The sequence below is a fragment of the Hemicordylus capensis genome, chromosome 2 (genome assembly GCF_027244095.1).
Source record: "Hemicordylus capensis ecotype Gifberg chromosome 2, rHemCap1.1.pri, whole genome shotgun sequence".
NCBI lineage: Eukaryota > Metazoa > Chordata > Lepidosauria > Squamata > Cordylidae > Hemicordylus > Hemicordylus capensis.
This window is the reverse complement of record NC_069658.1, coordinates 942,932-970,825: the sequence shown is the minus strand read 5'-3', so window position 1 is coordinate 970,825 and position 27,894 is coordinate 942,932. Positions and strand designations below refer to the sequence as shown.

Sequence of the window (27,894 nt, the reverse complement as noted above, 5' to 3'; positions counted from 1 at the left end):
AGGCAGGAGAAGGCTAGTGCTTTTCCTGGCAATGTCGCCTCAGCTGGGTAGACTCTGAAACGCTGCAGGTTTGCCTCTGACTGCAGTGTAGGCCTCTGATCTTTGGCAGACCCTCCCTTTGGGGGCTTTGAACATGCTCCAGGATATGCTCCCTTGTTGTTAGTGCAGAGCTCCAGGAATAACCTGTGTTTCTTCCTGCTGTTTAACATGCCTTTGGCTCTAGCAGCGCGCTCTGTGCTGGGGGCAGCTGGGAGACGGTTTATTTTCTTTTATTTATTATTTAGTTATTTAGTACATTTCTATACCGCCCAAAACTTGCATCTCTTCCCCCAATCCCAAGCTTGCTTCTTGGAGATAGGTCCCTGCGGTTGCTGTGGGGTAGGCTTCCACACTGGAAGGGAGAAGAGGAGGGCCAAGCGATCAGACGAGAGGAGCCAAGGTGGCTCCAGCATCTTTGGAAACAGCAGAGCAGGGGCAGAGGGACAAGGAAAGATGAGGAGGAGGAGGAGGAGGAGGGTGGGTGTGTGGCTCTAGCGGCCTAAGAGAGGCTTGGGAGAAGAACTGGGTGTTGGGGAAGGGGGCAGAAGCGGAGGCAAGTGTAACCCTGGGCTTTTGGGTAAGGGCCCCTTTCACTGTTTGTTCCACACATTGGGCTAAAGCAAATGGGTTGCTGAAAGAGCATTTGGGGGGGGGGGTGTCTTCTTCTTCTCAAACTCTTTCTGCTGGTTTGGTTAGCAGGCTTTCCTACTATTTCAGAGCTGTGGGACTAAAAGGCTAAAAAGCAAATAAGGTTTTTATGAATGTCTCAAAAGCAAATAAGGGAAAATAGGAGCAAATACGAAATGAGCCTTCCTGAACCCCTCCGTTTCCTTATTGGTAGCAGTCAGAACAAGGCCGCTAGCTAAATCAGTGCATCCTCTGGGCACAAAGGTGGGAACAGTTCTGCAAAGGCATTTCAGTAAGGACGCGGGAAAGCCGTACACTCCGCTGGCTGCACAGTTAGCCTGCCTGAGCCGCCCAGCGCAGAACAGCACAAGGGTTGTGCTAGAGGCCTGGCCTGCCCTGGCCTCTGGCTGCCCAGATGCAGCCTGGCCTGCAGGGGGTTCCCTGCCCTGGCGGTGGTGGTGGTGGTAGAGGAGGTGGCGGCGGCGGCGGCGGCACTAGGAATGGAATTAACCTGTTGTGCTTCTCTTGTACGCTGACACTCTTCCCACAGGCCATGGTAAGTCGAGATCAAACCTCACCACAATGACCACTCGCTGTAGTGCCCTTCCCTTCCTGGCGGCCGTTTCCTCCCTTTTGATGTCGATTCCACCAGCCTGATAGATGGAGATCACGCCCTGCCTTACTCCCCCCTTTCCCCCCTGCATGGCTCCCTTGCAGCCCCACCCCACTGCAGGGGGCCCGGAGCCCTTTCGAGGGGGTGTGCCCCCTCTGAGCAAGCCCAACATTGCCCTCTTGGGTCCATAGAGGAATGGGGATTCATGACCAGCTCTGGAGGGCAGATCCTACAGGCACAGGCGAGGAAGGGGATGGGATGTGTGGCCTAGAGGGAAAGATGGTTACAGCTGGGGGCAGGAGAGGGCTTGTTTTAAATTGCCGGGAAGTGGTGTGTGAGGGGAAGGGAGGAGGGGTTGCTTGCCCTCCCCATCTACCTTCTGCAGTGGGAGGGGCTGCCCAGGGAGTGGTCTTAGGCAAGCCTCTGTTGGGGGCGCTTCAGGGGCAGCTGATGCCCGTAGCCAGGCTTGCCCTGTGCCTTGAAGGCCCTGCCTGGTCTCTCTGGATGACCCTTGTAGCCCTTGCCTGCCTGGTCTGAGATGAGGCGCGTTGGACCCCTTTGCCTTCTCACTGCAGGCCTTAAGCGGGGAGGCATCCCCGATCATTGGGGGGGGCAATGAAACATAGGTGGGGGGTGAGGATGGGGTTCTCTCTGTCATGAGGCAGAGGCGTTGGCTGGGGCAGCTGCTGCTCCTTCGTTTGTGTTGGGTTCGTTAGGCATGGAGCGCAGGGCATCTCATGTGGGCTCTGGAGACCCACCCTACCCAACCGGCATGGCGGCTCTTCCTCTTCCATGCGTGCTCAATAACTGGGGCTCGTGTTTCCCTTCTCAGTCACTGGTTCAGTCCCGGAAGGCCGGAATTACCTCAGCGATGGCCACCCGAACCTCCCTCAAGGATGAGGAGCTGGTAAGGACTGGAGAGTTGGGGGCCTCTGCTTCGGTGGGCCCTGGGAGGGCAGCCGGCGGATCCGTGCGCTTCGGCTGCTGCCCCCGGAGGAGAAAGCCGAGCGCTGTGGGGCCCCTGCAGCCGAGGGGCAGGTGCCGCTCGGTGTGCCTGAGAATGCCGTCGGTGTGGCAAGCCCGCCCTTGTCAGCCAGGCGAGACCAGAATAGCTGCTCGGAAGGGGGAGCCTTTCAGAAGCACAAAAGAGAGCCGAAAGTGCTCCCACAGAAAGTCATTACGGGAACAATGGGGTGTGGGTGGGTTCTGGATTATTGGCAGGAGGAGAGGGAAGAAAACCGGCCTCTGCTGAAATCGGCGGCTGGGAAGGAAGTGCCAGTCGGCTCCTGGCCTTGGCAAGGCCCCACCCAGGACCTGGCTCTTCTCAGCCAAGCGGGGCTCCCCCCGACTCACAGTGGCAAAGCTGACGGCAGGTGGCTGGCCCTGTCAGCCAGGCCTGCTTGCTTCCGAACTGGCAGGCGAAGGCTCCGCTTTCAGAGTCTCTGTAGGGAAGGCCCCACAGCCTGGCTTGCTGAAGGGGAAGCTCCAATTCCTGCTCCTCTGGAGCACTCGAGGCACTTGGAAAGGGATGCTTCCCTCCGGGTGAGCAGGCTCAAAAGGCGCTGCTGTGCTCAAGGACACCCCCTTCCCCCCCCGCCTCTTTTGGTCTGGAAACGTTGCCGCCCAAGTCGAAGCGAAATCTAGCAGCTGCTTGCTGTTCGTACAGTGGCCTGGGTCTGGCCTGGACGGGTCATGTCTCGACAGCGACGACACCAGTGGTGGCTTGGGTGTGTTCAGCATTGGCTCCACTCAGTGGCCCAGGGTTGTTCTCGCCCCGCACCCACCCCCAACCCCAAGTCAGAGGCCAGCTTTACAGACCTGCCCTGTCCTGGGTCCAGAGTGTGACTTGGCGTCTCCTTCTGTTTCAGAAATCCCACGTCTATCGGAAGACCTTGCAAGCCTTAATCTACCCCATCTCCTGCACAACCCCTCACAACTTTGAGGTGTGGACAGCCACGACCCCCACCTACTGCTACGAGTGCGAGGGGCTCTTGTGGGGCATTGCACGGCAAGGGATGCGCTGCACGGAGTGTGGGGTCAAATGCCACGAGAAGTGCCAAGACCTGCTCAACGCCGACTGCTTGCAGAGTGAGTCACAGGGAGAGGGAGAGCGAGCTCTGCGGCTAGGACTCTGGGGTGGGCAGGGGAGAGAGAGAAACTGCTCCGAACTCGGCACTTCCGCTGGCCGTGCTGAGTCTCTGCATTAAGAGCAGAAGGTGGCGTTTCCCTTTTGAAGGGGAGTTCTCCCCCGGCCCCTTTCACAGAAGCAGGAGCCTCTTCCCACTTCCTGACACTTGAGTGTCGGGTCTCTGGGGAGTATTTCAGGCTCCAGAAGGACACGTGTTCTGCAGGCCGACCAGCGCAGCCGTGTGGGCCTGGTGGACGAGCCCCCGCGGCTGGCCTTTGTGCAGCAGGAGAGGCTGAATTCCAAAAGGGGTTTCTTGGCCTCCGTCTCTGCTCTTGGCCTCTGAAAACGAGGGCCCCGTGGCCCCGGTGGATGCTTCGGAGTGGGAAAGAGACGTGACAGATTGCCAGGAGGAACCCCCTTTTAATTCTCTGCAAACCATCGCTTTACGTGGTTAAGGACAGACACGTTTTCAGTAGCTCTGTGGGAGAGAAAAAATAAAGCACATAAGAACAGCCCTGCTGGATCAGGCCCAAGTAGCCTGGTTTGCTGTGTCACTGTTTCCATGTAAGTAGAATTCTCACGCGTTGGCTGCAGCAAACACAGCAGACACATTGATGCCCAGATGGCAGAGCCTGCGGAGGAGCAAAGCAGCCCAGCCTGGATGGGGTGTGCGGAGATGTACACAGAGATGTGTCCCGCTCTGGCTGCCCCTGCTTGCTCTCCTCCTCCCCACGGTGCTTTGTGAGTTTTTGGTATTCCATGCTGACCTTTGGGATCCCACCCAGATTGTGTCAAGAGGTCTGTCTTCCAAATGCAGAGAGAGAGTCCATTGCAAAGGCCTCGTCGTGTGGGGTATGCAGAAGGGGGGGGCAAAGGGGAGAGAAACTCCCCAAACAGTAGGGGACCACGCCAAAGGGTAGAGGAGGGGCCCTTGAGAATGACACACAGACCACCGAAGCAGTTGGGGCTTTCTTTCATGGTCAGGCTCCCTCTCTGCTGGGTGACAAATCCTGCATCTGGACCCTGCAAAGGAGCACGGTTTGTGCAAATGCCAGGCACGGGATGGCAGAGGCTGCAGCTGGGCATGTCAGACTTTAGGAAGGATGCAAATTTGCAGATGTCACTAAACTCTTTAGGGTGGTGAAATCCAAAACGCATTGTGAGGAGCTCCAAAAGGATCTCTGCAAACTGGGAGAGTGGGCAACAAAATGACAAATGCGGTTCGATGTAAGGAAGTGTAAAGTGATGCATTTTGGGGCAAAAAAACCCAACTTCATGTATACACTGATAGGATCTGAGCTGGCGGTGACTGACCAGGAGAGGGATCTTGGGATGGTGGTGGACAGCTTGTTGGAAGTGTCGACTCAGTGTGAGGCAACTGTGAAAAATGCTATTTCCATGCTAGGGATCATTAGGAAGGGGATTGAAAATCAAAATGCTAATATTATCATGCCCCTACACAAATCTCTGGTGCAGCCACATTTGGAGTACTGCGTACCATTCTAGTCACCATATCATAAGAAGGACATTGTAGAACTGGAAAAGGTGCAGAAGAGGGCAACCAAGATGATCAGGGGCCTGGAGCACCTTCCTTATGAGGCAAGGCTACAGCATCTGGGGCTCTTTGCCTTGGAAAACAGGCGACTACGGGGAGACATGATCAAAGTGTATGAAAATATGCATGTCAAAGCCACACACACTGTGGCCTGGTGACATTACTTGGTCATGGGTATGTATCTGTACCACCACCGCCATGCAGGCACAGACACACACACACATGTTGAAACGCTCCCAGTTCGTTATAGCTCCGTTGCATATTGAATGACCCTGCCGGGATTTTGTCCCCCACCCCCATGAAGGCAGTTCAGCATTGAAGGAGTTGGGGTTCATCTCCCTCAGGCTTGGCAGTCTCGGGATCCTTCACTCCACTCCTTCACTGTCTGGTGTGGCAGGGTAGTCCTAGTAGGAGAGAGAGAGAGAGAGAGAGAGGAGCCCTTGACCTCCTTGCCACTTCCCTCCCCCCCGCCCCTAGTTCAGTTGGCCCCGCCTCCCACGCCTGCCACCCCCCCACACACCTGGCTTCAGGGCCCACTGGGTAGCAGAGGGCGGCTGGAGGAGAAGCCGCCCCAGTGCCCTGGGAGCGCACTGTGGCTCCCTCGAGGCCCATTCTGGAGAGGACGCTGTCTTGGGACTGGCTTCCTGCACGTAGGGAGTCTCTTCCCCGTGTTCAGGCAAGGCCTGGCTGCCCATGGCAAGTTCAGCAGCTGCGTGTGTGTGTGTCTGTGAGATGCGTGCGCACAAACAAGGATTTGGGGAAGACAGAGTTAGCAGAGTGAATAGCTGAAACCCAAGAAGGGTGGCTTTTATCTTGCAGGGGGTGCAATGGGAAGAAGGAGGAGCTGTGGTCGTCCAGGGCCCAGCCCAGGCGGGTACCTTTCCAACACTAGCCAAATCCCTTTTGGATCTTGGTGCACACTGAGAGGGGCCGGCAGGCTGCAAGCCCTCTTGTTCACTTGGGCAGGGCCAGGTGCAGCTTGCTGAGCTGAGGAGAAAGTTCCTGCCTGTGGGATTGCTGCTGTGTGCTGCAGGAGAGTTGCCCTGCAGTGCCCCACGATAGCCACCCCCTTGATCGCTGGACGCCAGCATGGAAGCCAGCCCAGCTTTGTGAGTGAGACGCAGCAGCTCGTTCTCCTCTGACGATGCCGGGGGGTGGTGGGGCAGCAGCTGGCCCCAGCCTGGGCGACTCGCTGATGGAGCTGGGAACTCCTACTCCTCCCATGTTGGTGCGCTACGTCCAGGCGATGATGGAAGCACCACCTCCGTGAGTGCCAGTTGCGTCACGGGGCTCTCTGTCGAGAACCGCATGTGCAGAGCAAGGAAGGCTGGTTGTATTTTCAGTCGCCAAGCCTATTTTAGGATCCAACAGAAAGTCCTTCCCAGGCACTCTCCTCCTACCCAACAGATGTCTTCCACCAGCCACAGGAGAAAAGCTTGTCTTTCTCCATCGAGGCAAACAGCGCTTTGTGGAGGACTCCTGAGGGCATCCCCAGTTGCGGTGGAGTTGGGATTCCGTGGTTGGCTCTCGGTAGCCGTGGCTGCCCGGCCCTGCCCCAGTGCCGCTGCAGAGAAGGGGAGATGCTGGGCGTGGACACCTGGCCTCACAAGGCCCCTTCAGGCTGCTCTGTGGGCCTGGCAGGCCAGTGGTCCGCTTCAAGGGGGGCTGGCAGGGCCGGGACATCCGGGTCCTCGCTTAGCCACTTGCTGGCATCCCCCGGCTGAAGCCCCACCCGCCTCGCTGTCACTCCCTTTGGGTGCCGATGAGCTGTCCATATCGAACCCGTTCCTGGGCTACACATTGGGCTGTGTAGCCTTGGTCTGAGCAGGAATCTTGTTCCATTTGCTGACAGGTAACAGTAGAGGCAGTTGTGTGTCCCCTCTCAGCTCTCGATCTTAGCAACCTTTCCCAGAAGACATTTCCCGACCATTCCAAATAACAAAGGGGCAGTGCCCGAGATTGCCTGCAAGCAGCAGTAGGCAAAGGGGGAGTGCGTTGGGTCCCACCCAAAGGCACACTTCCCAAGGCAGTGCTCGCCACCTTCCACGAGTTACTCCGCTCTCTCATGATTCCAGCCCACTTGAGATGCTTGGGGCCGTATCCCTCCTCAGCGACCCTTCCCTTGCCATCTGTTCTCAGGAGCAGCAGAAAAGAGCTCAAAGCACGGGGCAGAGGATCGCACTCAGAACATCATCATGGCCATGAAGGATCGCATGAAGATCCGAGAGAGGAACAAACCGGAAATTTTTGACCTGATCAGAGATGTGTTCAGTGAGAACAAAATGACCCACATGCAGCAGATGAAGACGGTGAAGCAGAGTGTTCTGGATGGGACCTCCAAGTGGTCAGCCAAGATCACCATCACAGGTGAGCAAGGCCCTGGGAAGTACCTGCCCAGCAACAGCGTCCTCCTTGCTGCTCTGGGAATCCCCTCACGTGGCTGCATTGGGGGACTCTTTCTGACGCCTGTTTTCTTTCCCCTAGTGGTGTGTGCTCAAGGCCTGCAAGCCAAGGACAAAACTGGGTCCAGTGACCCTTACGTGACTGTCCAAGTTGGCAAGACAAAGAAGAGAACGAAAACTATTTTTGGGAACCTGAATCCTGTTTGGGAAGAAAAGTTTCATTTGTAAGTAGTATTTTTTGTGCATTTATTTGGAAAGATATGTATCATGCGTTTCTTCAGTGCATTCAAAGCAGGTATCCCCATTCTTCAATGCATTCAATGGTCACAAAGCAAAACAGTTAAAAGCAACTCTAAGATCAAAGGCTTCACAGTGCAACAGCAGCAGATAATAAAAAGCAAAGCAGCAGCCCCAGAAAGGGGTTTTCTGCTGCCGTATGGAGGACATCTCACCAATGGGTTGCCCTTCCCACGTGCTCCAGAGGCAGGACTATGCTAATCAGCTTGCAGCTTTAAGAGCCGGGCCAGGATAGCCCAACCCAGTTTCTTTAGTCCTGCGACCAGCTCCAGAGACAGCCTTCTCTTTCCTCCTTAACGGAAGGCCTTTATTGCTCGCTCTCGCTCTCTCACTCTGATTCTTGTTCATTTTTCAACCCTTCCTTAATACTCATTTTTCTTTCTCCATGTATGCTATTAAGAAAACCTAAACCTTTTATTTACTGTCGTGAGGTTTTCATTTATTGTTCACCTGAATCCTTTAGTCTGTTCCCCTCCTCTCCTTACTCTTACGGCATCTCTCTGAGGGTTTTTTGCCATCTGGAACAGCTGGAGGGGAATCCTCCGAAGAACAAGGCAGGAACGCCACTGGCCCGTAGACACACCAGGCACCATTGCATCCTCATCATCATCTCTCCCCCGCACCTGTGTTTCTGCGGGTTCCGCAGGGATCATTGGGCCACGGCAGCACTTGCTAACTAAAGGACAGTGGGTTCTCCCCCAGGGTTGAGGCCATCCATCGCCTGCCCAATTCTGTGTGTGTGTGTGTGTGTGTGTGTGTGTGTGTGTGTGTGTCTCTCCGTAGTTGCCCTGAAGCCGGGCGGAAGTTTCCCTCCCTTCCCGCCATCGGCTGCCTCCTTTATTGTCAGCATGACCGTCCCTTCTGGGGCCTGGTCATTTGCCACAGGCAGCCGCAGACCAGGCCGGCATCCAACAATAAGGCCGGAGAACGTGCGGGAGCAGCACGACCGCCAGCAGCCTCAGAGACCAGCGCAACAGGCGGGGAGCGGAGCGGAGTAGCAGTAGCTCCAAATTCTCAACAGAGCACCACCTTTTGGGAGCAGCGAGGCCATGATTCTGGCGACCACCCACAGTCACTGCACCCACTCAGCGTGGGCAGCACCAAAGCCTGGAGCCGTTTTTATTAGATCCGTCCATCTCAGCTCCCCACACGCAGGAGCATTGCTCACCAAAGAACCCACCAAAAATGGTGAGACCGGGTCTGGACAGTTGCTGACCTAACTTAGCAGTGGCCTCATCCACCTCCTCTCCCCCCGCCCCCCCCCACCAAGGGCCTAACTCCACAGGGGTTTCCCCCCATTGCTGCCAAGAACCAGAGATCGGGGGGCATTTTCTTTACACGTGGAGTGCCCCAGTTGGCCCGGCTGTCACCAGGCACAACTGGAGTTTTGAACCTTGCCCGCCAGCAGGTATTCCAAAAACGACACAAAGAACCCTCCTGTACAAGGGTGGCTCTCAACACCTAGCCTCCCCGGGTCCAGGTTCCAACCACCACCACCCCATTCTCTCCCCATTGGACCAGCCAGTGGCTACTGGACATGGCTAGTGGAGGAATGGGAGGTAGCCTAGCGTCCAGCTGTATTGCTTCTCCTGTTGATACCAAAGGTCCCCCCCCCCTTTAGAGGATGTGATGCAGAATTGCTAATGAATCTACACCACTAGAAAGGGGGAACCAGTGCGGTGTAGTGGTTGGTGCGTTGGACTAGGACTGGGGAGACCTGGGTTTGGGCCCCATTCAGCCATGGGACCAGCTGAGTGGCTTTGGACAGTTGTTTTAAACATGTATGCCTCTTGGCCCAGGATAGCCCGCCTCTCAAGTTGGCAAGCACAGGCTTTCCTCGCGCTGCACAGCATTCCTCCTGCTTGCTCTTGGCGGGGAGACGGCAGTATTCATTTGTCTTGTACGTGTGTCGGCGTGAACTGCTGAACTGCTTTGGCAACTTTTGCTGAAAAGCGGTATCTAAATCTTGTTGTTTGTGTGGCACAGTAGACAACTGTTGCTTGATAGGAGCACAGGAACAGCCTTTTTCCTGGACTGGGCGCTGTGCCTGTCTAGTCCAACATCCTGTTGTTACGAAGCGGCCCACCTAAACACAGGGGTTTGGGACACAGTCCCGTCAGCTTCCGGATCAACAACCTTTCCCCTAAGGGGAGATCTTCTTGTCAAAAGATCTGCCAGGGGCACAAAGATCTCTCTTCACTCAGACCCGTAGTACGCACACTACACCACCAGGGAGAGGCTCCAAGCAGCAACCCTGGTCCGGAAAGGAACGAGCCCCTTTTCTTCCCCTTAAGGTCATGGAACTGCCGACCACCCCTCCCACTATGCTCCACGCCACCCTCTACAGGTCAGGGGTGGTCACTGCAGCGAAGCACTCTTCTAATCTAACCAGTGCAGGCAGCTATCTGGAGGACGCCGGTGCTCTCCTCATAGGACCCTCGAGCCTCTGCGACGCTCGTAGGAGAGCCAGCGCATTCTCTGATGCCTGGAGCCGAAGACATCTCTCATTGGGTTATCCTTTCCACGTGCTCCCAGGCAGGACTAATCAAAATCCGTTACTAGCCTTAAGAGCCCCGGATGGATAACCCCGCCCAGTTCTTTTAGTCCTGCAGCGCTCCGAGACAGAGATCGTTTGTATCGCTCTTTCCAACTCTTTCTATTTTGGCTATTTATCCCTTTATTCAGTACTTTCCCCTTGTTTGTGAATTTGGATAAGCCTTTCCTACCCTTCAAACCTTTAAAAACAAACAAACAACAACCTCCGCCCTTCTCTGCGAGAGCAAGGGGAGATGCGAGCCTGGATGGTGCGGGCCAGACCTCGGTCTCACTCCCGCCCATTCTAGAGCTCAGGGAGCCGGGTCGTGCTGCTTCTGCCGATGTGACCTCTAGCGGCCCTGCTACTGGCTCTGAAAATGGCGGCTCAACTGTTTCAGCGGTAAACCCGGGAACCGCTGCTATTCCAAGCCGCGCTTCCTCCACGGAATGCCAGGGAGCTGGCTCCGGACCAGAAAGACCAGTGAGATCCCGGTGAGATCCCTCCTTGTCGTGGCTAGCCAGGGACCTCCTATAAATGGCCAGCAATCTCTACAGAATCTGTCTCCACAAGCCATTCATTAGTCTCCCTTTAGATATGCCAACTAATTGGCAGAATTGGATTAAAGAGACCTTTGCGGTATCTCTAAGGGAGGTTGTTAAAAAAGGAAAGAAATCTAAGAGAAGGGCCAGAGAAAGTGTTTATGCATCATCGTTTGAGGAATTCACTTCTCAGGCGCCCAGGAAAGTGAAACGCAAGAGAAGGCATACTAGTGCATGAGAGGCTTGACATAGATCCACCACAGGACGTGGTTGTTGTAGGAGGGGGTGGTCGCTCATCAGAGGGGTCCGGGGGGGGGGAGTCCCCTGATATCACATCTAGTAACCCCTTGCCTCCACTTCCTCCAAGTGAACCCATTCACCCTGATGTGCCGGTTTCCCCAGCTCCTTCTGGAGCAGGAGCGGTACCTATTAATATCCCAGATCCTGTGGGGCCTGTTAATGTTCCAAATCCTGTGGTGCCAACACCTATTTCAATGCCAACTCCTCGGCCGGATCTCCCTGTAGACCCACTTGACAAGAAAGAGGGAGAGTGGTCAGATGATCAGGACAATCCTGCATCCACATTTTCACAACGGCTATTTTCTCAGGAGGATTTGGGTCCTCTCATGTCTAGGACCACTAATGCGTTAGACCTTCAAACACCTGTAGCCACTGACTCTGCTCCGCCTACTAAGAGCTGGCTGGTTTTTCCCAAACTTAAGAGTAAGGAGTTACTGTTACCTCTCCCAGATCTTCTGGCTGAAACGCTGAAGGAGGAGTGGCTACTCCCCACGTCTAATCGTAGATCCTTGGCAGTGGCCAATAAATATTACTCTTTCCAACAAGAGACCATGGACATGTTTAAAGTGCCATTAGCAGATACTCCGGTGGTTGCCCTTCTAAATGGGGCTTTACTGCCTAGAGATGGAGAATCAGCCCTGAAAGATCAAAATGATAAGAAACTGGAAGCTTCTTTTAAAAGGGCTAATGAGGCCTCATCTCTCTCCATTAGGGCCTTGGCAGCGGCATCAATGTTGTCTCGGGCCTCTATAGTCTGGTTAGATGACCTTATTCAGGATCCCCCTACGGATTTATTTAATTTAAGGCATAAAGATTCAAAAGGCTCAAGCCTTTGTCTCTGATGCAACCCTAGATGCTATAAGATTCTCCTCTAGGGCTTCTACAGCTACAGTCGTGGGACGGCGTAACTTGGGGCTAAAGCATTGGCCTGTGGATGCAACTTCAAGGTCCAATTTGGCCTCTGTTCCCTTTGATGGGGTTAAACTCTTTGGGGAGGAAGCCCTTAAAGAAGTGTTGGTCGAGTCTAAAGACAAGCGTGAGACCATGCCCCTTCCATTCACCCCACGTAAACAGGAATGCCCCCTCCCAGAAGGGCCTTTCAGTTCCAATACCATCCTCTTCAGTCTTTCAGACCCTCCTTTCAAGGGAGGGACAGAGATTCCAGATTCCAACAACCCCAATGGGGCAGACAGGCCTTTGCCAATCAACCTAAGACTCAAAAGCAGCAGTGACTCCCCTTTGAGGGCCCTTCTTTCTGTCAGCCTTCTTTCAAAAATGGCAGGAAACAACAATGGACATGTGGGTACTATCAACAGTGGCAAGGGGCTACAAGATAGAAATAACATCCTTACCACCCAACAGATTTTTGCCAACCCCAAGGTCACGTTGGCTTACCAAGCATGTAGGCCTTCTGGACACCATTCAACACCGCTTTTCCATGGTGTATGCTTTTCCACCGACTCCTCTCTTGGCCCGCTTTCTCCACAGAGTACGCTTACTCAAAGCTCAGGTCATCCTGGTAGCTCTTTACTGGCCCAGCAGACCATGGTTTGCAGAGTTGCACCACTTGGCCATACAGGAACTGTGGTTTCTCCCGGTGTCAACAGACCTTCTACTTCAAGGTCCCATAGAACATCACGATCCAGGCTGGTTTCAGCTAGCCGCCTGGAGTGACTCCAAGGCAGGACTAAGGGTATAGGGGCTATAGAACTCGTGCCAACCCAACAACAAGGGCATGGAATTCATTCTATACTCTTTACAGTTCCCAAGAAGGACAAATCCCTCAGCCGTTCTGGACTTGAAGTTCTTAAACTGGTGGACCCCGAAGCGCAGATTTCGCATGGAGTCACTTCGAACCATAACGGAAGCACTACAACATCTGGACCTATTGGCTTCTATAGATCTAAAGGAGACTTACTTGCACATCCTGATAGGTCCAGAAAGTCGTCATCTCCTGCACTTAAAATACAGCGGGGTGCATTACCAATACAGGGTGCTACCGTTGGGTCTATCTTCAGCCCCAAGAATTTTCACCAAGGTGCTGGCACCTTTGATCGCACACCTAAGGCTACAAGGAGTTCGCATTTTTTGTTATCTCAACGACCTGCTTTTAAGATTTCCCTCGGAACTGTCAGCTACAAGAGACCTCCAGCTAACGCTTCGCACTCTGGAACAGCACGGGTTCTTAATAAACATAGAAAAAAGTCACCTACAATCATCGTCCAGGATTCACCATTTGGGCGTAATAATAGACACACGAAGGGACAGCCTTTTCCTACTGGAAGAAAGCATCAAGACCCTGAGGAACTGTCAGAGGTACTGTTAGCTCGTCAGTCCAAACTACTGTCTTTGGCATGTCTCCTTGGTCTAATGGTGGCCACGTTGGATTCAGTACCTTGGGCCAGGTTCCATCTGAGACCACTACAATGGTTTCTACTACAATTCAGGGAACCCATTTCGAAGAAGATCAATGTGACCATCCTTGTCCCCCAGGACATTCTAGTGTCCCTGCGGTGGTGGCTGTTGGATTCCAACATTAGAAGAGGAAGGAAGTTCCTCGACCTGCTCAGGGTTCTAATGACGACCGATGCCAGCAAGACCGGTTGGGGAGCCCATTGTCACCACAGAACGGCCCAGGGCCTTTGATCCCAATCCAAGAGTGCACACAGCATCAGTTGGTTGGAGCTGAGGGCCATTCGTCTTGCCTTGATGGCATTCCAGGACCTGATTGCCGGCCACCACATCTTGATAAGAATGGACAACACCACGGCAAAGGCCCACATAAACAGACAGTGTGGGACCAGGTCTTGCTCTCTTCAGGCAGAGCCATGCCTGATTATGGCCTAGGCGGAGGTTCACCCGGCTTCAGTCATAGCCCACCATGTTCAGGGGGATCTCAACTCGATAGCGGACTGGATGAGTCAAGAGCAACTCCTGCCCGGAGAGTGGGCGCTCAACAGGAGAGTCTTTCGGATGATCACGCGACGCTTTGGCATTCTGAGGGTCGACCTGTTTGCTTCAGCACTGAATGCACAGCTCACCAGGTTCTTCACCTGCTTTCCATGCCCACAAGGAGAAGGAGTAGATGCCCTAGCAGCGAGATGGCCTCCAGAGCTGCTGTATGCTTTTCCACCGACTCCTCTCTTGGCCCGCTTTCTCCACAGAGTACGTTTACTCAAAGCTCAGGTCATCCTGGTAGCTCTTTACTGGCCCAGCAGACCATGGTTTGCAGAGTTGCACCACTTGGCCATACAGGAACCGTGGTTTCTCCCGGTGTCAACAGACCTTCTACTTCAAGGTCCCATAGAACATCACGATCCAGGCTGGTTTCAGCTAGCCGCCTGGAGACTGAGTCTTGCAGAATCCATACGTTGATTTGATGCATCTAACATGCGCCATAATAGGACCTACAAGCCGTGGGTGCTTATAGCCACCCTTCTCTAGATTTCCGGGGTCTGATACTTGGCCTCTTCTCTGCTGCAGGGGTCCAAGGGCGTCTCACATGTGGGTTATGCAATCCCACGTGACTCCAAGGCAGGACTAAGCTTCATTAGGGTAGCTTTGAAGGCCGGGAGAACCAAACCCTCCTCAGTTCTTTTTAGTCCTGCAAGGCTCCAGGCAGCTCTCTCTCAGCACTCTCAGCACTTTCATTTTCATTCCTCCTCCCTCCCCCACCTTTCTTCCTCTGCTCCTGCTTCTGCCTCCTTACTTGCTCCCCTGCATGGACACATCCCGCCTCACACCGCAAAGCACTCCATGTTAGAGTACTGAGGCTACTCAGCTAGCCGGCTTGCCTGCTCCCTCTGGGCTGCCGCGACCTTGCCTCGGAGGCCGTGTTTGCCACCGCACTCTTTCTCCGGCCAGAGGCCTCCGGAGCACGAGGTCGCCACCAACCAGCTGTTTGGCAGCATCCCAGAGCAGCGGAGGTGTCAGGCCTGCAGTTCTGAGGGCGAGGAAGCGGCCCGAGCATTGCCTCCGCTGCCCCCTCCCCTGGCTCCTCTTGCTGGCCGCCTGCAGCATCGGCATTTCCGGAACCCCCGCTTGCCCATCACGGCCTCCTGGGGCACGCGGATGGCCCAGCGGGATCCCTGCCACCGGTGATGGCGTCTTCTGGCCAAAAGACCCCAAAGAAGACGGCAGCAACAAAGTCCCGGGTGTCTTCAGAAAGCGCTCTGGTGGACCCTGCTCCTCAAAAACAACCGACAGCACTGCACACGGTGGTGACAAGGAGCTCAGCCTTGACAGCCCCTACTGAAGTGGTGAGCTCTGAATTTATGCTGGGCCTCTGACTTTATCTGACACACACACACCCCAACCATGGGTTCCTAGTCTCACCCAGACTATCTCTGCAACTCAGTCTTCAATGGATGTTCCTGGGGATATGCCACCTACCTGGGTGTTGTGGTTTGAGGGCTTATTGGCAAAGTCTTTCGAGAGATATAATGCCTTAAAATCCAAAAAGCAAAAAAGGAATAGGCCGGCTTTCTCCTCCTCTTCCGGTGCTGCTTCCTCCCCCTCTGAGACGCCAGCCCCTAAGAAAGCGAAGAAAAAAAGGAAGCATGTAAAAAAGTCCAAAAAGGCCAGGTCTAGATCTATACAGAGGGAACTCAGTGTTCATTCATCTGATATACCTGAACATGGATCCCCAAGCCCTAGGGTTACAACTCATAGTGGTACAGGGAACTTAGCCACTGGCCATTCACAGGAGGCCTCCCAATGGCTCCCTCCCAGCTCCTTTCCGCTTGTCCCTCTATATGGGGACCCTTCCTCACCAACTGACCCATTGGGTCAAGAGGAACTGGACCAGCATAGGTCTGAGGGCGAATAGTCTGATGCCCACGAACCGGAGAGGCATCCCTTAGGCTTTTCCAGGCAGCGGATCTGGCACCACTTATGTCCAAAACCGTGCAAGCCCTGGGCTTTAATTCTCCCGCCTCTCGGGAGGCCCAACCAGCGAGAAAAAACGCGCTGGTCTTCCCAGGCTCAAAGCACTCTAGTGTATCCCTTCCACTCCCTTCCACTTGTGGAAGTGGTCAAATCTAAATGGTCTCTAGCCACCTCCTATAAGAGGGCTACCGCTATGGCTATTAAGCTTTATTCTTTCCAGCAAGAGGGCAGTGAAATCTACGCCCCCTACAGATGCACCAGTCGTACAACTAATTTCTGGCTCGGTCCTGACTAGAGACGGGGAATCAGCCCTTAAGGACCCCGCAGACAAACGCATGGAAGGGGCCCTCAAACGCACGCACGAATCAGCATCCTTGTTCATGAGGGCCTCAGAGGCAGCCTCTATGGTGGCACGAGCCTCTCTGATCTGGCTGGCTGGTTTAATTCAGGACCCCCCCTTGGAACCTGTCAGGTTGCGCCAAACGCTGTTAAAGCTGCACAAGGCGCGATCGTTCATTTCGGACGCTACCCTGGATGGTCTCCGTTTTGCATCTAGAGCTGCTGCGGCCTTCGTGGTTGGTGGTCACAATCTGTGGCTAAAATACTGGCAAGTAGATGCTGCATCCAAGACCAGCTTGGCCTCTGTTCCGTACGATGGGCAAAAGCTATTCGGGAACGCGGCCCTAAATGACATCCTAGTAGATTCCAAAGATAAGAAGAAAGGCATGCCTTCTTCCACCAAAAGGCAGGACTGCTTTCAAGGAAGGCGGTCTTTTCAACCCTTTTGTTCCTTTCGGTCCGCCTTTGGGGGCAGAGACAGGGGATCAAGATCCCAACGTCCCTACTGGGGTAGAGCTAGGGCGTCTAGGCAGGCTTTTGGGAGCAGGGCATCCTTCACAGCCCAGTCCAAGCAACAAGTGTGACGGGGCAAGAGAGGTGCCCCTAGGTGGTCACCTCTCCTCTCATTGGCACGCTTGGGAGGCCACTGCAACAGACCGATGGGTGCTCTCTATCATAAAAGAGGGCTACTCCATAGAGTTGATCAGCTAGCCGCCTCACAGATTCTTGCCCACTCCCTCATCCCGCCACAGACACAAACATCAGGGCCTGCAGGGGGTGATTAATCACCTTCTGGCAAAAGGAGCTGTAAAACTGGTTCTGTGACACCAGCGGGGTATGGGAGTCTACCCCATAACATTCACCGTTCCAAAAAAAGACGGTTCACTATGGGCGGTGCTGGACTTAAAACATCTGAACCACTTTGTGCGCAAACACACCTTCCGCATGGAATCACCGAGATCCTTCGCAGAGGCCCTTCATCACCTGGACCTTCTCATGCCCATAGACCTCCAGGAGGCCTACTTACATATACCTATCCACCAGGAGAGTTGTCACCTCCTCCGTTTTCTCTACCCAGAGGTACACTACCAATATATCTGTGGGGTGGGGGGCAGTGCAGTGGGCTTACCGGGAAGCAGGGATACATCTGAGGGGGGTCAGCTCCATGATCCGAGTGGGGAGGCATCCGAGACGGGCCAGGGTGAGCAGTTGCTGCGGGAGGAGCCAGCGGGGCAGAGTGGCCTTCGGAGGGGAGGGTCGGAGTCCAGGCAGGAGGTCAAGCAGCCGTTGTCTAACCCTAACCGACTGAAAATGCCCTCCCTGCCTCTCCTGTACCCGCCTGCTGCACCTCAAGTCAGCAGCGAATGCCCCCTGCTTGAGGCCACCTGGGGGTCCCTTTTTAAAACCAGTCAAATCAAGGGAGCTTGTTTTCTTAGACAGGCTGGCGGTTCTGGGCTGCGGGGGCTAAAAAGAGCATCCTGCTCACCTCAGCTTGCTTCAGGAAGGAGCGGAAGGATGCGGGTTGCTGCCTCTTTGATGGCGTTGCTGCTGGATCCTTGCCCAGACGGATGGAAGGGTCCGTGGCTGGCTGCCCAGTGGCAGGATCTGCAGCCTGCAGATGGCTGGCCAAGGGAACTGGCCAAGTGCTCTCCGGGCGTTATGGTGGTGGTTGGGACGTCACGCGGAAGGGAAGGGAAGTTGCTGGCTGTTTCGAAGCGCTTGTGGGATGGAGCTGGTCTCCCCCTCCCTAATGTCCTCCTTCCACTGCCCCGAAGGGAGTGAGGGAGCCATGCCCCCAGCACCGGTCACGGGGCCCTTTTCTGCAGTATTTGTGTTGGCCATCTGAGCTGTTGGAGGGGCCACAGGCTGCAAGGGAGGGTGGTTGCACGCTCCCATCCCTAGGTGTGAGGTGGTGCCCCGAGGCAGACGGCTGCTAAGGGGAAGCTCCTCTCTCCTCGCTGTCCTTTCCTTGGAGCACCAGGGTCAAGGGCCCCGGGCAGGTGGGGAGGCCCGCTGGGTCGCGGACCACATTCCCTGCAGTTCATTGCTGGAGCCTTCTGTCTCGGCCCCTCCGGCTTGAAGGACAGGAATGGGGGGCTGGTTGGGAGGAAGGAGGGGAGAGAGTGCCCAGCAGGGCCCTCTAGCCTCCACCCCTTTGGGAGACCAGGGTGCTTTGTGCAGAGTGTGTGCGTGTGCAGGGGCTTGTGCCTTGTGGCTACCTTGCCAAGGAGGGCCATTTTGCCCTGGCATAGCGCGCCGTCCTTTCTCCTGGTGGCCTTTTCCTGGCTACCACGCCCCAAAGCTAGCTCTTTTGCACAGGCCGATCTGACTTGCTGTCAGCTGGGCTTGTGGGAAAGGGAGCCGAGAACGCGGCTTGTGATGGCCTTGAGGGCTGGAGTGAGAGCCCACCTGCAGGAAAGGGGGGGCGGGTGGTGGGCCAGAGCCTGTGCTTTGTGTCTGGGGACGTTCTTGAGAGCAGGGGCTGGATCTTCGCCTCACGGCCCACTTGCGAGTTTCCTGGGGCCATCTCGGGGCTCAGGGTTGTCTTGGTGTCGGGAGGGGCACCTGAGGAGCCGGAGCCTGGAGGCCGTCAGCCTCCAGTCAGCGCTTGTCCGGCAGGACTGGTGAGCGCTGCACCCACCGGGAACGGAGGGGGCAAGAGCAAGGACAGCGGAGGGCTCTCTGGGGAAGCCCGTCTCCCCCCAAGGCAGTGGCAGGGGGCTGCTCTTCAAGGCCGCAGCACTTGCACGGGGCTCTTTCGGGCAGTCACTGGCGGCACTGAGGAAGAGGCGGCGGTGGCGGCGGCGGCGGCTTGAGTCACAGCTGAGGCTCCCAGAGACCTGGGGAGTGCGGCCCGAGTGGAGGAGGAGGTGGCCGGTGGCAGTGGGACTTCTTCCCCACTGACTGGAGGCGTGTGGAGGGCAGGAGACCAGGTCTAGGGGTGGACTGGCCAGCCTGGCTACTGACATCCTGACCGGCCACTGGGAGGAGGGCAGCCGGCCCAGCTGAGGACCCTTTGAGCTGACCAGGAAGGGGTTGGCAGGGAGAAGCAGTGATGGCACTTGATGATCAAGAGCACGCTTAATTAAAACCTCTCGTTCCATGAGCAACCAAGGCTGGAACTTAGCAGAGTTTCAAGGGATGCTGGGCCGAAATGCATCCACGACTGACCCGCTTATTCATCCTTTTAATACCACAAGAGTTTTGTCTGCTCCCTGGGCAAATGAAAGGAGGAGGGAATGTTTTCTGGTATATCCTTCCTCACCTGGATGGCTTTAAGAGGGGTTTGGATGACTTCATGGAGGAGAGGTCTATCAATGGCTACTAGTCGGAGGGCTGTGGGCCACCTCCAGCCTCAAAGGCAGGATGCCTCTGAGTTCCAGTTGCAGGGGAGTAATGGCAGGAGAGAGGGCATGCCCTCAACTCCTGTCTGTGGCTTCCAGCGGCATCTGGTGGGCCACTGTGCAAAACAGGATGCTGGACTAGATGGGCCTTGGGCCTGATCCTGCAGGGCTGTTCTTAGGTTCTTATCTTCTGTATTGCTGCCTCCCGTGTCCATAGGAACATAGGAAACTGCCATAGACTGAGTCAGACCCTTGGTCTGTCTAGCTCAGTATTGTCTCCACAGACTGGCAGCGGCTTCTCCAAGGTTGCAGGCAGGAATCTCTCTCAGCCCTATCTTGGAGATGCTGCCAGGGAGGGAACTTGGAACCTTCTGCTTTTCCCAGAGCGGCTCCATCCCCTGAGGGGAATATTTTACAGTGCTCACACATGTAGTCTCCCATTCAAATGCAAACCAGGGCAGACCCTGCTTAGCAAAGGGGACAATTAATGCTTGTTACCACAAGACCAGCTCTCCTTCCTCCAAATGGCACTTTGGCTATTAAACTGCCCTGACTTAGTCTTACTGATAGAAAGGGATTGCGGGCAGCAGCAAGGGCCCCAATGTACTGTGCTGCCTATCGGGCATTCTGCTGGAGTCCGAATGCTGGGTTAGCAACTCTTCTCTCATGCAGAATCTCATGGGGGCCATTAAAGCAACGCCGTTGTCGTCGTCTTGCACATTCCCATTCCCAGGCAGTCTCTTCTCTCCTTCAGCAACCACATTATTGGGACGTCAATAGAGGCCAGGTGCTGATGCGCAGAGGGGAAGACAGTCCAATTGGCCCATGCACGGTCTGAGCTAGAGACCACCTCACCGTTGCTGATCCGTGGGATTGCTGATGGACATGCTCCTAGAGCCCATCCCTCATTTAACTGTGGAAGCAAAAAATGTAAATAGAGCCATTTCCAGAGCAGTAATTGAAAGGAGAAAGTATTGATCCCAAGTGGAAAGGGTAAAAGAAGAGCTGGAGAGGGGTGCCCCCTGCCTTGCCACAGGGACAGTGGGGGCTGAATGCTTGGATGGGGCCTGGAGCTTCACAAGCATCGCAGGAAGCCGTTGCGCTGAGGAGGGAGTCGAGAGATGAAGAGCCAGGCCGTGACTGGGCCGGGGCTGTCCAAAGACTCCGGAGCTGAGCTGGGATTTGCCCTGGGGTCAGGGGAGTGTGTAATGACCCCCCTGGGGTTCGGCGGCCATTGCGTGGCTCTGGTCCATGTGCAGAGAGTCAGGTTGCTGCTGCGGCTGCAAAGAGAGCAGGAGCCATGCTGAAGCTGCCATGGGCCATTGAGCAAGCCATTCTCCTGCTCCATCCCAAGTGAACTCAGTCCTGCTGTTGCAGTCCAGACTGAGCCCTGGCAACTCTGCTGGGAAACCAGTTCCCTTTGGGCGTCCATGGCTTGCTCCTAGCAAGACACGGAGCATCTGCCTACCCGTCAGGCCAGAGCTGGACAGCTGAGACATGTGCGTGCCTAACCTCTGCTGACACTTCCAGATGTAATTGTCTCGAAGGGAGGAATCTGAAGGCACCGCTCATCAGGGGAATAATCACGTCTAAACACAGTGTTTCGGTGAGATGCTGAGCATGATAATTGGCTGGGCTCCTGCAAGGAAGATTATGGAGCCAGGCGGAAGGTTTCCAGTGGCAGCACAGCAGTTAACTACCCAGCTGGTGAGTTGGAATGACAGTCAGATCGGTGGTTTGCAGCTGCTTCCATCGGAGCCGGAGATCGATGATCAGCTGCTGCAGGGAGGCCTCTCCTCGCTGGTGCTGAGTGAAGAATCCATACACAGGAGCCACCAGTTGTGTGATCGTGTGGCTGGAAGACGTTTTGCACCTGACCCCCTTTTGGAAATGGACAGTGCTTGGCCAGAGAGCCGAGCTAAGACGTCCTGCCGGCCTCCATCCCCATGGACACACACACACACACACACACACACGTGCATATGTTGTGTTGGTGCCCGTGAGGCTGAACACGTGCAACTGGGCGAGACATTCTTCTGCCTGCCGCTGAGGGGTGCCCTTGCTTCGCTCTTCCCCCACAGCAGTCTGGCTTGCTTGAAAGGGGTATCCTGAACCAGACCTCTCAGTTGGGTTTGGGGGAGCTTGGGCTGCCCCCATGCAACTAGCATCTTGGAATACACCTCCAGCCTGCCACCATCCCTAGTTTAAGGGGAAAGGCTTCTCTTGGGCTGGGACCCTGGAGAGCCTCTGCCATCCGTCGTGGGCTCGATGAAAGGAGATCTTTGTAGAAAGGGGAATCCTCCTGCCATGGTTTCCAGGGGCCACTATGGCTGGTGTCCAGTCGTGCCTTTCTGAAGCCGTTTGTGGCCAGTCAAGCTGTGGTCTTGGAAGCCACTGGAAAGTCCTCTGATCTCTGTGCCTTCTGCCAAGCAGGACTGCAGCCCTGTCTGCTCTGCAAGACGGTGATGGAGATGGTTGCAAGTCTCATTTAATTGCAAAGTGTTAAGCAGCTGGAGTTTCTGTGAAGCACAATATCTTCACTTCTGATGTGCACCTTCCAGGTTTTCCTCACTGCCTTCTAGGCTTGAAGGGCCTGATGCGCCAGTCCAAAGCCTGCAAGAGACGGGGAGAGGCAGAGCCGCCTCGGTGGGGAGCCCAAGTGACTCTTGCACGTGGTCGGAGGGAGGGGCGTGGCTGAAGAGGGCTCCTGTGTGAATCTGAACGGAGCTCCGCTTTCAAGTCAGGATCCAAGACAGGAATGCAGTTGGAACTGCATGGCCCAGATGGCCCGGGACTGCTTCCCGCTTCTTTGCTTCCGGCGGCATCATTTCCCTGCAAATTGGCAGCAGAAGTGTGAAGGGTGTCTGCTAATGAAGCCTGGATGGCAACACGAGGCCAGATGAGGGCCTGGCCGGTAGCACAGACATGCCAGAGTTCCTGCCACTGCCACTGATTGACGAGGCTTACGCAGATTGCTCCTGACCCAGTTCTTCACTTTCTTCTTCTTCTCCTCCTCCTCCTTCTTCTTCTTCCAGTTGCTTGGCAACACGGGCTGCATTCTTAACGAGGCTAGATTCCCATCCTTCAGCACGGGCACGGTGGTGAAAGGGTGCCCTGCTTCTCCCTCATGGGGCTGGGGGGTTGCTGCGGCTGGTTAGGATGAGTAATTGCTCGCCTGCCTCCTGGGCCTCCATCCATGGGCCTCTGCCTTGTGTTTCGCCTTCTCTGGGCGATCTGTGCTGGAGGCGGGAGAGTGGACTCCTGGGCTGCGAGAGTCCGCCAGGCTGGCAGGGCCTGCTGCTCCCCCTTAGCAGGGAAACCAAAAAAGATCTCTGTGTGTACACACACACACACACACACACCCCTCTTGCATCTTGAGGCTGGTTTCCACGTTGTGCTTGTCTCGAAAGGATTCTCTTGAAATGATTCCCAAAGAGGTGCACCTGTGGAAAACTGGCTGTCTGAAGAGATCGGTGTGCAGGCTGCCTGGTTCTGGCTGGCATCTTCCTGCTCAGCTATGGGAGTCGAGCATTCCTGTGGGGGCAAATGTCCGAAGAGGCTGGTCGAAGAATGGATTTTAGGTGCCGATCAGCCTAGCTCCGTGGCAGGCTCACACAGAGAGTTGCTTTCAGATCAGCTGGATAATCCACAGATTTGCATTCATGTAAAAATCAAGCTGTGCCCTGTTTTCGTGCCCAGAGGAAACACTGTGTTGTGGTATTTGGGAAAGAAATCTCCACCAGGATAGACCTAACCAGTATTCCCAGATGGCTCAGTTTCTGGGATCCTTTGAAAAGTCCCCAAAATTCCATCCAACTCATCCCTGAGTTTCCCCCCTAGCCAAGCAGAGCTCTCCTCCTAAGTAGCAATAGAAAGTTTAGGTAATGGACTTGCTCTCCTGTCAGAGTCAGGAAGGAATCTTGTCCCAAGCTCAGCCAGTTGGGTTTTGCATCCATCTCTCTGCACACCTGGCACTGTGGCCCCTACCTGTCTTGAGCAGCCTAGGAGTGCTTCCAGACGCACACGCCCTGGTCTGTCCTGTTCTTAGCTTACGACATGTTCGTTCAGGAAATCTTAGTTGTACATGTTCAAGGGGGCCTGTGGGAGGGGAGTGCTTTGCCAGCGGAGGGGACTACCTTGCACTGTAGTTCTCCCCTGCCTTGAACCACCTTGAGATATCACCAGGGCACTTTCCAAATGACACCCTAAACAGCAGTAAAATGCTTTGGCTTGGCAGGATCGTATTGAAAACAATCTCCAGAATCTCAGACTCCTACAATGGGAAATTACAGCTACTTTTTTGTGGTGCACATGCAATGTTGTAGCACTAAATCACAAAGGTGAAACCCGAAATAAGGCGATGTGAGCGGCCCCTAGCTGTCAGCTCAGGGACTGCGGTGTCACAAGACAGGCAGCACAGAAGCACACTTAGCAGATCCATAGGGATACTGTGGTGTAGGGTTTAATCTGGCAAGCACCCCTTGCAGTGAGTTGCTCCATGGTCGCTGGTGGGGCCGGGGAGCATCTCCTCTGCCTTCTGCCCTGCAGCCTGCTGGGTCCTTCGGGTGCCCATGAGCGCCTCTTTCTGTCTTGCTTGCAGTGAGTGCCATAACTCCTCCGATCGGATCAAAGTGCGGGTCTGGGATGAGGACGACGACATCAAGTCCCGAGTCAAGCAGAGGCTGAAACGGGAGTCAGACGACTTTCTGGGGCAGACCATCATCGAGGTGCGCACCCTGAGCGGGGAAATGGACGTCTGGTACAACCTCGGTAAGTCCCCGCCAGCTCCTGGGTTTTAGCTGCGGCTGCTTGGCTGGAGTTGGGGGCTGCAGAGGGCAGAAACCGGGCTCTGGAGGCCTGTGGCCGGGCCTGCCTTAAGAACAGAAGGCTGGACTGGCACAATAGGTCGAGGGGGGAGGGGGCAGGCCAGCGCCACGCGGGGCTCCACTAAGAGGTCCTCCACGTTGCTGGCAGGAAGGCTGCGCTGGGAGCAGGAGGTTCTCCAGGGAAGTCCGTGGCCTCCAGAGGCGGCGGCAGCAGCAGCAGTGGGTCCTCCCTTCACTCCAGGCCTGTGGGGCGAGAGGCAGCTGCAGCAGCCCCCTTGGGCTCCCTCCATGACCCAGGTGGGCCCAGAGGGAGGCCGCCTAGCCCCAAGAGCTCTTCCTGGGTCTCGTGGAGGTGGCCCTGGCTGCAAGGAGCACGGCTTCTTTTGAGCTGGCTGCCCCAGCGTGCCGCCTGGGCTCTCTGGGCAAACAGCGAGTGGCATGGAGCAGGGCCCCACTGCAGTCCTGCTCCGGAGCAGGCCTCCTGCAGCTGCGGTGGGACTCGGGAGGGAAGCGCCTGGCCAGGGCCTGACCTGGATGGGCACTGCGGCAGGCGCAAGGGGGTCCAGCAGGCCCCTCCGCCCTGCCACCCTCCCAGTCTGGATGGGACCCCCTCCTGCTCCTTCTGCTGCTGCTGCTGCTGCTATGAACACAGTGAAAGCCGCCTGTTGGAGCGCCTGATGCCTTGTTCGGCCCCGAGAGGAGTCCCCAGGCGCGGTTCACAGGCGGCTTCTCGGCCCCCTCTTCCTTGTCTCAAGCCCACCACCTAGGAGCTGCTTGTAGCCTTTCCTCTCCTCTTTTTTAAAAAATCAAACGCCAATTCCCTCTTGTGGCTTGTTCTCTAAAATCCACTTTCTTTGGGCAGCTGAGCACTAAAGTGACCCCCCTCCCCCCAGGAAATGGACAGCCACCACCTCTGCTGCCCAGCTGTGTAGAAGTCTCGCTGTGCGCGTTCTGAGCTCACTGCTCTTCCTCGGAGACGGAAAACCCAAAGGGGCATCTGGCCTCTCCCCAAGAGGCGCCTTCCTTCATGCAGGAGAGCCAAGAAGACTCTCTTGGGTTTCACTTCTGCAGAAGATCAGAGAGTCCCAATTGCACAGACACAGCTGGATCATATCAATATTGGCTTTACAGAACCTCTGGCAGTGGGGGGTCCCCCTTCCCTCCCCCCCCTTGGACTATTTATTGGTGCTCCATCATTTCCCTCACCTCCTTCCCCCCCTGCAGCTGGACATCCCCATCCAGGCCCTTTCAAATGGTGCTAGTGACAGAAGATCGCGCTCTGTATGCTTGCCCGGAAATTCGGCCTTGGACAATGGGGAGCAGAAGGTCCAGTGGTCCATGTATTGCTGTTGGGAGGGCCAAGAGGGATGCCAGAGACGGCCCTGGGAGGCCCAGGGGCTTTGGATAGGTTTCTGTCCTCTGACTGATGGATGCATCTGTTGCCTTTCAGAGTGTCCTCTAAGCTGGGCCACTAAACAGGCTCAGCCCCAACTCAGCACCCAGCTTGCCTCTTGCTGTGCTTGCAAGCAAGAGAGCAGCTGTTGCAGGGAAACCTCCAGAAGAGCCGGTGGGGCTCAACCCAAGGGCCATCCAGGGGCTCCTCTGTTTTGCATCCCTCTCTGTCTCAACAGCAAGACTTGGGGAAGGGCCTGGCTTGTGAGAGGCAAAGAGAAGCCTCCATTCTCTTGCACAGCTCCAGACGGATGGTGCCGGAGTTGGAAGCAGTGTTCCCTCTACCTGGGATTCCCAGATGTTGTGGACTGCAACTCCCAGAATCCCCAAGCAAAAGCCATTGCAGCTGGGGATTCTGGGAGTTGTAGTCAACACGATCTGGGAATCCCTGGTTGGAAAGTGGGCTGAGTTGCCAGCAAGCATCTCCCCTGCTCTGCCCAGCTGCAACCCCCTTCCTTGCCATCGCGTGGTGGAACTCCAGGGAAGAGGGTCCGCAAAGGGCAAGAGTGGGAGGGCCACTGGGTGACTTCTCAGAGAGGGGCCCTTCCCACCCGGAGTGCCTAGCCAAGGGGATGGGCCAGACGAATGGCCCTTTGAGCTCCAGCATCCTCTGGGGGAGGGGGAGGGGGGAGCTGCAGCTGCTCTGGAAATTGGACCCAGGCCCTCTCCCCCCGGAGCAGCCACGGCCCAGTGTGGGCCCAAGCTCCAAGGCAGAGCTGGGAAGACCTTTCTCTGCTGCCAGCCAGGGTCGCCAGTCCTGTTGTAGGTGGACCAAGGCTCTGACTCCGCTGAAGGCAGCTCCCTCCTTTGCACAAGTTGCAGCCTTGGGTGACTCAGGGCCAAAAGAGATCTGACAGCCCCGGTCCAGATGATGACCATGGTGGGGGTGAGGAACGAATGCTCCCCTCCCGCCCATTGCAGTCCCAAGGTCGGCTGGGGACCTCACAGCTGCCGCCGCCGCTGCTGCTGCTGGCTTCAGACCACCCAGCCCCTGCCCAGGACTGAGCCACACGCTCGGTTCTTCACCCTGGCCTGTGGAGACTCTGGGGGGCCGCCCAGCTGTGAGTGGACAGCTCCAGGCGAGGCGCTTGGCTTTCGCTGATGGGTCCCAGGACCCTGAAGGCCTTGGCCACGTGCTGCTGCTCCCTGGCTGCCTCTCTCTGGGTCCTTGAAATCAAAGGCAAGGCATGCCCTTGGGGAGTCCAGGACACCCGGGAGACCTTGCCATGGGGCTGTGGGTGGGTCTGCCTCCTTTCCCATTGGAGGCTCCTATCTCCAAGAAGCAGGATCTGGCCACTGAGACGGAAGTGGAGAGAGAGAGAGAGAGAGGGGTAGACCAGGAAGCCAGTTCTGCAGAAGGTGAATCAGGTTGACGTCACCCAGGGCTCTCTTGTCCTGTGGGGATCGGAAACTCTTCATGGGCCCTGGCTTGTGACCAGTTTGTGCGCCCCTGTGTGTGTGCACACGTGCTCACACCTCCCTCTGAAGCAAGCTAGCCATGCTTTGTGGACTTTCCCCCACGTGCGGCTGAACTACAAGGATGCCTGGAGGCTGAGCCTTCCCAGAGGAGGACAAAGAGTGGGGGTGCTTCTTGAATTTGCCCCCAGTCCAGAAACGAGTCTAGACGCCGTGTTTGTGCCAGCCAGCAAGTTGCTAACTCTGCCCCCGCCTGTTGCTTTTCTTTTTCTCCCCAAAGTATTGGGCTTCTGCTGCCTCCCAGGTTGGCACTCGGGGATGGCAAAAGATGCACCTCAAACCTGCTAATTTTCCCTTCTAGAAAAACGAACCGATAAATCTGCTGTGTCTGGTGCCATCCGCCTGCAGATCAACGTAGAGATCAAAGGGGAGGAGAAGGTGGCCCCCTACCACGGACAGTACACTTGCCTTCATGAGGTACGCTGCTGCAGGATGAGCTGTGTGGGTCACGAGGTCTCCCCCCCCCGCCCCCTTGGCAGAGGACCGGCCACATTGCCAACCCCGCTTCCGGCAGAGGCTCCCTCTGGTTCTGCT

The 27,894-nt window shown here is 55.8% G+C and overlaps 1 protein-coding gene across 11 annotated transcripts in view; it reads left to right on the top strand.

Annotated features, from left to right (window-relative positions):
* Window positions 1-27,894, top strand: part of UNC13B (unc-13 homolog B) — a 267,593-nt gene that overhangs the window by 184,293 nt on the left and 55,406 nt on the right. For all 11 annotated transcript variants that reach the window (XM_053291916.1, XM_053291917.1, XM_053291914.1 and 8 more), the window contains 6 exons: window positions 2,112-2,186; window positions 3,148-3,367; window positions 7,102-7,329; window positions 7,447-7,588; window positions 24,207-24,376; window positions 27,662-27,777. In XM_053291916.1, coding sequence (XP_053147891.1) covers window positions 2,112-2,186; window positions 3,148-3,367; window positions 7,102-7,329; window positions 7,447-7,588; window positions 24,207-24,376; window positions 27,662-27,777 — 951 coding nt within the window. The remainder of the gene's footprint in view (window positions 1-2,111; window positions 2,187-3,147; window positions 3,368-7,101; window positions 7,330-7,446; window positions 7,589-24,206; window positions 24,377-27,661; window positions 27,778-27,894) is intronic.